The 12,260-nt window shown below is 34.6% G+C and overlaps 1 protein-coding gene across 9 annotated transcripts in view; it reads left to right on the forward strand.

The window, feature by feature from the left end:
- The window catches only part of PICALM (phosphatidylinositol binding clathrin assembly protein), a 227,370-nt gene that overhangs the window by 105,950 nt on the left and 109,160 nt on the right, over positions 1-12,260 (forward strand). For all 9 annotated transcript variants that reach the window (XM_082246083.1, XM_082246081.1, XM_082246086.1 and 6 more), the window contains exon 9: positions 1,747-1,832. In XM_082246083.1, coding sequence (XP_082102209.1) covers positions 1,747-1,832 — 86 coding nt within the window. The remainder of the gene's footprint in view (positions 1-1,746; positions 1,833-12,260) is intronic.

The raw sequence follows: 12,260 nt of genomic DNA on the forward strand, positions 1-12,260 counted from the left end.
CCAGACCTAGGTTCTACCAAACACCTGAGGTTCAGGCTCCTACCATCTTTTGGCCTTTCCATCTGGAGGGTTGCCTCTGTCTCTCTGGCCCGGTGTCCCTTCTCTCCAACTCCTGGAGGGAACGAATAGCACAAACATCTTTTTTGTGAGGAGGATGACTTTTTTTTCTTCTGATGTATTTCTATTTATTGGTCTGGATATGGGAAAACAGTAGTGTCTATACTGGTGAACGTTGGCCATGGTTGAATTTACAGGCTACTGCTGTATGTGAAAATAGATATCTGTGTTTTCTCCTGATGAAGCGGAAAAGTGTCTTCGCGAAACGTGTTGGGATTCATCCAGCACAGATTGATCAGTATCTTTGATGTGTAAAACAGACAAGTGTGTGCATGTATTTTGTATAGTTTGATCATCTTTGTCTTCTGAGATATTATGTATGTATTTTCTTACGATTTTTTTATACAATAAACTTATGTAATTTTATAATTGGCGTGTGTCTCTCAAAAGTCCAGTGGGCCCCCATTTCCTGTCTTTGCGTAGTTCATTTGGGACTGAGACATATCTAGTTTCCATACATATCAGTTCAGCTTTTTTGGTTGCCAATTGGATTTTGCTCATATTTTGATACCATCAGTGTTGGGGGTAACTAGTTACAAAGTAACTGATTACAGTAACTACATGACTTTTTTTGGTAACGAAGTAACGTAACTAGTTACAATACTAATATTGGTAACTACACTACTAGGCTATAGGAGGTAACTACACTACTTTACTAGGCTATAGGAACGCGCTTTCCTGCGTTACCCAAGCCGTGCGATACAATCATTATTTCGAAGAATAGAGAAGGATGAAGTTTATGACTTTTTGTTGCACTTTATGTTTTGTTCTGTTTTTTCAGGTTTTTCCCAAAGCCTGTGTTTATACAATAAACTCTATGCAGAAAGAGTGTCATGTATATTCTTCTACACGGTCAATTAAGAAAGAGGAAAGTAAAGTAATAAGTAGTGAAGTTACTTTTCAAATGCAGTAACTAGTAAAGTAATCTCGTTACAATTTACAGAAGTAACTAGTAACTAGTTACATTTTTTGAGTAACTACCCCAACACTGGATACCATGTGAAAATCCTTCTCCAACGCCCCTCTACCACTACCCACTACCTTATGTACTTTAGAGTGTTAGTAAACCCACAACCATAAAATCAGTCTGTATATGCAGTAAAGCAAGCTACTTATACGCAGTGTGGAATCTAAGGAGATAATCCTCTGCATTGTGTAAAAAAAGCTGTTTGATCCTGTCTTCTCTGATCTTCCGCTTCTTCCACTGACTCCTTATTATTTCCTGATCACACAGAGTCTATGGAGTCAGGCTGCAAATGCTCAGCATGGTGTGTATTGCTAGAGAGGTTTTTATTTTCTTGGGAGGATGCATGTGATCAGCAAAGGGCCAATCAGCACTGTCCAGACAGAGGGTCAGGGGTCTTGCAGTCTCATAGGTCAGTCAGAAAACTCCTCCTACAAGCTTTACCCAGTGCTTGACTGGACACTGATAGAAGTCACAAGACTGCGCTAACTGCTGATGAGAAAAGGTATTTAGCAGTTTGTATTTACTAAAAGATTTGCATATCCATGTTCTGTGTACTGTGGGAGATCAGTTATTGTGAATGCAGGCTCCTGGGTTTACTAACAATTTTTAATGACTGTTTCATTGCTGGGTTTGGTTACTATTCAGTTCTTCTATTTCCTCAGGCTCCAAGCAGTCTGCTCGATGCCCTGGAACAACATTTAGCCTCTCTGGAAGGGAAGAAAATTAAAGACTCAACAGCAGCAAGCAGGTGGGAAAACTTTATCCTAGATCATTTAGAAAAAGTTGTTTTTAAGCCTCAGTTGGGAAAATGGCTCCTGAGACCTGGTATCTATGGGACTGCACAAAGGCTTTTCTTTTATTTTTAATGAGAGCTGCTACTTGCATGAATTAAGTTCTGCTTCTTGTTTTCCCGTAAGAGATTAATTGTGGCTGTAGAATACTTTTGTACCATGGGTTGGGGAGTACAGCGAGCACGGGCAGCCCCAGTAATGCTAGAAAAAAAAAAACTTTTGCTTGTACCTATATTACTGTATATGATTTTAATATATTCTTTCCCTGGTACTGGCCATGCCTTTTTAGGCTCCTTTCACATACACTCAGATCGCGGGCAGAATGGCGGAAAAATCGCGTAGTTAAGCGGGAGGCCTGTTGCCCAAAAAAAGTGCAATAACTACTTTTGGGCGACGGGTCCCGCAGTTCTGTTTACGTGATTTTACTGCGATTAGTCAGGCCAAAATTGCGGCAAAATCGCGCCACGTTTGGGGTGCCATTGCAAGTCACATGAATCACACGAGCGTCCTGCAATTTGCAATGATTTAGGGTCAAGGGTAGAATAGCGGTGATTCTGCCCACGATCCGAGACACCAATATGTGAACTAAGCCTAACTCCCTGAAATTTTAGTCCACCCTTGCAGTTGGACCCCTCTGCACGGCAAGGGTAAAAAGCTTATGTCTAGGGGTTTAGGAATAATTTGTGAATACTTGCATTATTCTTAATTTCAACAGAGTCCCTCCGGTACTTCGACATGTCTGCCACAGCCTGCTTTAGACTTCTAGACTTCAGAATGTTTTATACTGAACTTTTAATTTCAGCGAGGAATTTTATGTTTTATTTCAATGAAAATAGGAAAGGGGGTAAACATCAGATGTGGGTAATTGAGAACCTTGGTGGTGTAGTATTTAAAGGAGTTGTAAAGTCAGAAGGTTTTTTTTATCATAATGCATTGAAATAAAAATAAAAAAAACCTTCTAGGTGTAGCAACCTCCCCAGCACCCCCTAATACTTACCTGAGCCCCACCTCTCTCCAGCGATATCCAGGAGTCCCTAGGCCGCCGGGGACTCTCCCTCCTGATTGGCTGCGGCGCCATTGGCTCCCACGGCTGTCAATCATTCAGACAATTGGGAGAGGGGACATTGAGCTGCAGCTTGGCTCAGGTGCCCTCATAGCAAACTGCTTGTTGTGGGGGCACTCAATAGGAGGGAGGGGCCAGGAGCAGCAATGAGGGACCTGAGAAGAGGAGGATCTGGGCTGCTCTGTGCAAAACCAACTGCACACGGGAGGCAAGTATAACATGTTATTTTTAAAACCAAGAAAAAAAATAAGACTTTACAAGACATTTTAGCCATATGGGAAATGGAAACGTTTTGATTTGCAACTTTTGAGGTTGCTGTGAATCCTTGAGCTATTTGCAACCTGAAGTGAAGTGTGCACGTCAATCTTAAAGTGATATTAACGTCTTGGCGCCGGCTCCCCCTGGCCCTTTAAAAGTGGAGTTCCAGTTTTTTTTAAATACTCTTCTGCAACTTTGGTCACTTTATTTGTAACATTACTATAGTATATATAGTGTAGTCCCTCCAATTTATTTTTTATTAAAAAATAAATACCTTAATCTCAGAAACTGGCTGGGTCCATGTCCACTGTGGGCATCTGAAGCCCTTCTGTATCTCTTTCCGAAATTAGGTACAGCTGGCTACCCAGCATGTACCTTCCGATGTCGCGCTTATGCGGTAATGCCACCGCGTGGTGCTCCTTCCTCCCGTTCTTGTCATTTCCGGTTGGATAATAGCGCAAGATTTAGGTATTAGGTGACTCCCATGGACTGTGGGGATACATGACGCCAATATCCCAGGTGTCCATGGGAAGCGCCTTATTAAGTAATTGCCTAGGCAAAGAAGTGCTCCAGACGATACTTAAAGATATCCAGTTTCCAGGAGACAGTGGGTTGATGTCACAGAGCTGGTCCCGGCTGGTAAAAGTTAGCGACCATATGGTCCACCCAGATGCCTAGACCAGCACACGGCTCACCCTCCCAGTGGGCTGCTGAGAGCCTGAGCCAGCCGCTCCTAAATCGTGTTGCATGACCACGCATTTGTCATTCAAAGTGCGACAGTACTGAAAGCTGAAAAATGGCCTGGGCAGGAAAGGGGGTACAAGTGCCCAGTAAGCAAGAGGTTAAATCAACCTCCACTATGCCTGTTTGCACACACATGTAGCTAAGTGTACATTTATGGCATCCCTAACATTTTTAGCTATGGCCAACTTGAGTGAGGGCAGATTAAACATTTAACAGTCATTTCAACCCCCCCGCCTATTTTTTAGGCTTACGAGCCCAAGAAGGGATCCGACGGTTCACAAAGCTGGCCATAGAGGTGAACATAGACCAGGTCATCCCTGATCACCTCTATGATCTTGGAGGGCTGGAACAATGTCATGGTCCTTCCCGACTAGGGCAGGAGTAAACAATTTTTTGTTTTCAGAGGCAAGAAGTTTTTAAATTTTGCTTTTAAAGCTACTGGAGAGATTTGGGGTCTTATAGACACTCGATCTCTCCATAAAGAGGACCTGTCATCTCTTAAAATTCATTAAAGTGTATTTTTTCCCAAAAAATTCTGTTTGAATAACCGCTGCGCAAATACCGCGTGACATGAAAAAAAATTGCAACGAAAGATACTGATTTTTTTCTTGTAAACAAAGTGCCAGAAAAGACTTGGTCTTTATGTAAACGGAATATACCTTTCTATGTATTTAATGATAGCAGCATAAGGGTTAAAAATAGTTGTTGTTGATTGAAAAAGTCCAATTCTGCTTTAAATAGGAAGGCAATTTTTTTTTTTTTTTTTAATCTTACACAAATTGATTATTCAGATTCTTGAATGTGCCCATTCCTGGCTGGTTCTCTTTAAATACACATGATCTGATGGTTTATTGAAAGGATGAAAGCTCAGCAACCTCTCTTGAATCAAAATGTTTGCTGAAATGGCTTAGATGTGAAATTTTTGTTTATATCAAACATCCTGGAGCAGCAACCAGGCGACTCCCTTCTGGCCGCCCTCCAACAGGATGTATTATTTTGCCCATGAGACACAATTAAATATGGATGCCTTCTAATCCTTTTTTGTTTTCCACTGACTGGTTATTTGTTAGAGATGAAAAGCATTATGTGCTGCTTTGCCAGAGTGATCGCAGCTATTGATTTGGAGCAAGTGGCGATACAATGTTTATTATCTATGCTGCATCATTATTGAAGCCCACTGCTCCCAGTCTGACACGGCTTATTTTTAATTCACTTAACTGGTCTGAGTTATATAAACTAGCAGGAAGACAAGTCTGTCAACTGTCAATCAGATGTGAGCTCCAGGTTTCTGGCCCTAGTTTGAACATAAAACAAATGAAGTGCTGAAATCCAAAGCGTCCAATTAGAACTTTATTTTTCTTTGTACTACATTGTTAGCTTGATTTATGTAATGACTGTAGAGTAGACTGTCTTCACATTCAGAGTAAATGCATGCACACTTTTACCCGCATACACTCTATCACACTTGGGGGAATGCTTCTAATGAGTTCTTAACCACTTTCCGAACAGGCCTCTTCAATTTTTTTGCAAGAAAATTACTTACAACCTCAAACATTATATATATATATATATATATATATATATATATATATATATATATATATATATATATATATATATATATTATGTGTGTATAATATTTTATATATATATTGTGTGTATAATATTTTATATATATATTGTGTGTATAATATTTTATATATATATATATATATATATATATATATATATATATATATATATATAATATTATACTATATATATATATATATATATATATATATATATATATATATATAATATTATACTATATATATATATATATATATATATATATATATATATATATAATATTATACTATATATATATATATATATATATATATAATATTATACTATATATATATATATATATATATATATAATATTATACATATATATATATATATATATATATATATATATATATATATATATATATATATATATAATATTATACTATATATATATATATATATATATATATATATATATATATATATATAATATTATACTATATATATATATATATATATATATATATATATATAATATTATACTATATATATATATATATATATAATATTATACTATATATATATATATATATATATATATAATATTATACTATATATATATATATATATATATATATAATATTATACTATATATATATATATATATATATATATATATATATAATATTATACTATATATATATATATATATATATATATATATATATATATATATATATAATATTATACTATATATATATATATATATATATATATATATATATATAATATTATACTATATATATATATATATATATATATATATAATATTATACTATATATATATATATATATATATATATATATATATATATATATATATATATATATATATATATATATATATAATATTATACTATATATATATATATATATATATATATATATATATATATATATATAATATTATACTATATATATATATATATATATATATATATATATATATATATATATATATAATATTATACTATATATATATATATATATATATATATATATATATATATATATATATATATATATATATATATATATATATATATATATAATATTATACTATATATATATATATATATATATATATATATATATATATATATATATAATATTATACTATATATATATATATATATATATATATATATATATATATATATATAATATTATACTATATATATATATATATATATATATATATAATATTATACTATATATATATATATAATATTATACTATATATATATATATATATATATATATATATAATATTATACTATATATATATATATATATATAATATTATACTATATATATATATATATATATATATATATATATATATATATATATATATATAATATTATACTATATATATATATATATATATATATATATATATATATATAATATTATACTATATATATATATATATATATATATATATATATATATATATATATATTATTATACTATATATATATATATATAATATTATACTATATATATATATATATATATATATATAATATTATACTATATATATATATATATATAATATTATACTATATATATATATATATATATATATTTAATACAATATATATATATATATTTAATACTATATATATATATATATATATATATATATATATATATTTAATACTATATATATATATATATATATATATATATATAAATATATAAAATATTATACACACATAATATAAATATATATATATATATATATATATATATATATATAAAATATTATACACACATAATATAAATATATATATATATATATATATATATATATATATATATATATATATATATATATATATATATATATATATATATATATAATATAGTTTGTGTGTATAATATTTTATATATATATATATATATATATATATATATATATATATATATATATTATGTGTGTGTATAATATTTTTATATATATATATATATATATATATATATATATATATATATATATTGTGTGTATAATATTTAATATTTTATAAACTACCTTTTTTTTTTTTTTTTTTTGGGGTAAAATAGAAACAATGGTTTTATGCTGAGTAAATAAATGCCTAACATGTCATGCTTTAAAATTGCGCACACTCGTGGAATGGCGACATGCTACAATACTTAAAAAATCTTCATAGGCGGCACTTGAAAATGTTTTTTTAGGTTACTTGTTTAGAGTTAGAAAGGAGGTCTGGCGCTAGAATGTTTGCTACCGTGTGCGGTGCGAACACGCTTTGTTATGTGCGTGCACCTTACCTATGCGTTCGCATCTGCTCGCGAGCACGGAAGAATTGAGGCGCTTACATTTTTTTTTTCTTTTATATTTATTTCTTTAAGTTCAATATATGTTTAATAGTTTTCCAAAGGATTACAATAGAAACAAAAAAAAAAGTCCATCCAGATTAATAACACAACCAAGAGTATTTGCAGTCCTTCATTAATGCATCTTAATTCAAGTTTCATACAACAAACCAGATAAGATGATATGATGCACCGATGTGGAACCCTTTGTTGGTCTAGATGGGGGGGGGGGGAACCCCAAGGAAAGGGGAAGCAGGGGGTCCTACAGGAGTTCGATAAAATAAATGTACTTTATTTAGTGGTGTTAAAACATTAATTATATCCATAAGCTTCAATAAAGCTTAGCCAAAAAACCCTGTAACTTAGATTAAGCCCCAAATTGATATCCAGGTCAACCAAACCTTTTAAAGTTCTCAATCGTGTCATTTTGTTTCTGCTGCCAGTTCATCCATACACATAATACCATTAAGGCTCCATTCATACCTGAGCGTAACGATTTATTGGCATTTTCTTTAAGCTTTTTTTGCAGCTTTTAACAAGCTTTTTTAAAGCGTTTTAGAAGTATATTACAAGCGTTTTAAAGCTTCAGGCATTTTTTGTTTAGCAAATAGAAAGCACTGGGGGAGGAAAGGGAGAGGAAATTGGGATGGAGAGCTGCTATTTGAGCGTTTTAAAAGGACTTTTCTGCTCAAGTCCGGAGTTTCTATAGAGTCAATAACGCTTGTAATCTGCCCCCAAAAAAAGCTTATATACTGTATTGCTTCAGGCGACAGAATGCTCAGATATGAACAGGGGCCATTGAAATGAATAGGATTTTGCTTGTTGGGCTTCAGAGCTGACCGTTTTACAGATTGAAAAATGCCCAGGTGTGTGTGAATGGGGCATAAGAGTCTCAATCCATTCTGAAATTAAGGGATCATTAGAAGATTTCCAGTATCTAGATATCAATTTTCTAACTGCTGAATTAAAAAAACAAGATTTTTTTTTTTTATAAGCTTGAAGTAATAATTTAGGTAAGGAAGAGAGAGCCATTTCTACAGAGTTAAAAACGAACTTGTCCATAACTAAATTATAGAGACTAATTTCCTCCTCCCAGAGTTTATTAATAGAAGGACAAGCCCACCAGAGATGACTAAGGTTGCCCATAGAAACACAACAACGCCAACATAACTCTGACCGAGAAGGAAAAATATGTGAATTAAGTGAGGTGTGATACCATCTCGATGGAAGTTTAAAATTGCATTCTTGAGTATCACAGGCAATTGACAGTTTGTGTGTTGTTTAAAAATGTGTTCCCATTCCTTCTCTTTTATTGAACGGCCAAGTTCTGTCGTCCATTTAGTCGTATATGAAGGTAGACCCGTGAGTCAAGAGTAGATGATAGTGTAGATCTTGGCTATAGTATGAGTTGGAGGCTCCGAAGAAATGCACAACTGCTCTAATTCTGTAAATGGCCGATGGATGGATGCTTGTTGGTGTTAAAGAGCAGTAAAAACTCTGTAACTGCAAATAAAGAAACCAAGGGCTCCTCCTATGTCCATGTATGGTTTGAAAATTTGAGCATGACATAAATATTTTCCAAAATCTGATTTGCGGCCAGAAAGATTTGTTCTGGCTTAGAATAGCAAGCAAATGAAGTCCAGTAAAAAAGAAAGGGTTATTTTAATAAGGGAGTGAAAGGACTTGGGATAGAGGATAAAGGATTTAAGTTTAGATACCGATGCCAACATTCTAAAACCAAGTAAGCCAAGGCCAGGGGGAGCGTGGTCCGATGTCTTTAAAGGAAATCAAAGGGCAGCTTTAGGTTGTAATGGAGAAGAGTTCAATTCTAAATGGCCCCATTTTTTATCATGAGGATGGTGGAACCAATCTGTGAGAATATAACTGCTTTATGGTAGAGCTTTAGATTTGATAAAGCTGCTCCTGCACGTGCTTTTGACAGAGCGTTTTCGAGTCGAAGCTTGGTAGACTTCCAGATAAATTGTAGAAAAAAACTGTTTTGTTTGCTAAAAAGGTTTTAGATAATTTAACTGGTAAGTTTAAAACCTGTATAAATGTTTTGGTAATATATCCATTTTAATGGCATTGATACGCTCAAACCAGTATAGAGGGAGCCTTTACGAAGTTAGGAGCTCTGATTGAGTTTGTGACCGTAGCGCAAGGAAGTTTAAAGGGGTTGTGAAGTCATAAGGATTTTTTTTATCTTAATGCATTCTATGCATTAAACTGATTGTAAAGTCTCTTGGTTTTTTATTTTCTTTTTTAAATAGCAACCATGTTCTATGTACCTGCTCTATGCAGTTGGTTTTGCACAGGGCTGCTCAGATCCTCCTCTTCTTGGCTCCCTCATTCCTGCTCCTGGCTCCTATCGAGTGCCTCTGCAGCAAGCAGCTTGCAATGGGGGTGCCTGAGCCGAGCTGCAGCTCCTTGTGTCCATTCACACACGGAGCTACCGTTCAGCCCTGCCCCTCTCTCTCCTGTTTGGCTCACTTACTTTGACAGCCGCTGGAGCCAATGGCCAATCAGGAGGGAGAGTCCCAGGATGGCCAAGGAACTTGTGGACATAACTGGACAGAGAGGGGGGCACATGTAAGTATTAGGGGGTGCTGGGGGCTGCTACACACAAGGTTTTTTATCTTCATGCATAGAAGGCATGAAGATAAAAAACCTTCCTGGTTTTACAACTCCTTTAAGATAAAAAGCCTTCTGTGTGCATCAGCTCCCCTCAGCCCCAATAATACTTACCTAAGCCCTGTCTCTATCCAGCGATGTAGTAGAACAATTCTCCTGCGCTCAAGTGAAAAATAGGCCAGAGGGAAGAGGAATACGTACTTCAGACTTGAGTGGACAAAGCTTGCGGTCTTGCTGCCCCTTCAGGATCAAGGGTATCTGAAACCAACTATGGAACAACAAAAGAAGAAAAAAGGGGCGCACGACCTAGTGCATTACCACTAAAAATGTAATAAAAATGTTAAGTATACATTATACTCACAAAGCAGGTGTGTATGGACACACATCAACATAATACACATAAAGTCTCCAAGGTAGCCAAGGAACTGCACTGTATTAAATGGTATGCAGTGTGCCGCATGAGGCTGCTGTGTCTAGGCTGACGCGTTTTTCGGGGGCGAAACCCCTTCCTCAGAGCCAAAAAGAGTTGCTCCAGCAATGTCCACGAGTGCTTCAACTGTCCAGGACTCTCTTCCCTGATTTGCTGAGACTGCAGCGGCGCCATTGGTTCCTGCTGCCGTCGAAGTCAGCCAATCAGGGGAGAGGCAGCCATGCGAACGGCAGTGCCGTGTCTGAACAGATACACGGAGCTGCAGCTCATCTTGGGTGCCCCCATAGCAAGCTGCCTTCTATGGGGGCACTCAACAGGAGGGAGGGGCCAGGAGCTCCAGCCAGGGACTCGAGAAAAGAAGAATCTGGGCTGCCCTGTGCAAAACCACTGCACAGAACAGGTAAGTATGTTTGTTTTCTGAATAGAAAAAAAAAAAACAGACTTTACAATCACTTTAATTTGTAAATGAGAGAGGTCCATAGGGATCTTTACTTTAAGTATTTCACTGGTTAGTCTTGCCAATAAAAAGTGGAAGTTAATGTTAAAAATAAGGCTTCCTCTTTAGGTAAAGATCTGATTTGGTTAGCTTGACCTAAATTTTGCTAAGTATAAAATTCTTTTAAAATTGAAGGGATGCTAAACTTGGGCGATGTAATATAAAGTGGAACGCCATCAACATACAGAAGAGTTTTATATTCTGTATCATTATTCATAGTGATACCATGTATTGAAGGGTTATTACAGAAAGCCATCGCTAAGTGCTCTATCGTAATCACATATAATAGTGGAGATAAGAGGCAACCCTGACGAGTCCCTTGTTAAGTCAGCCATAGTTGAATCTAATCTTTGCCAGTTTAGCAGGAACCGGCCGAGATTCGATCCATCTATGGACAGGCTGATTGTACCCAAGTCAATCCATTGATCAAGTTCGGTGCAAACAGCAGGTTTGGTTTTAGAATGCGATTGCCAGTGGTGATAGGGACGGCTCCCTGTGCTCACCCCCATCGGGGGAACACAATAGCTCTGTGGGAGGGATTTCCACATCAACACTGTTTGGGGAATGGTGCAATTTTCTGCAATTAACTCTGGTTACAGGAAAGAAAATCGCATAATCTATTGCTAGCCTTACACATGGTCATCCATTTACGTGCTCTGTCACGCATGCTCTCTGCGCTGCACACGCACACACCCGCTTTGTTTCACACTTTCGCGCATACATCCTTTCTTTATCAAATATGCTCTAAAATTTGCATAGAAGAATTCAATTGGCTTCCAGGTTTTTTTTTTGTCAAAGCGTAATTGA

Source organism: Pelophylax lessonae (genome assembly GCF_965119305.1).
Source record: "Pelophylax lessonae genome assembly, chromosome: 2".
Taxonomy (NCBI): Eukaryota; Metazoa; Chordata; class Amphibia; order Anura; family Ranidae; genus Pelophylax; species Pelophylax lessonae.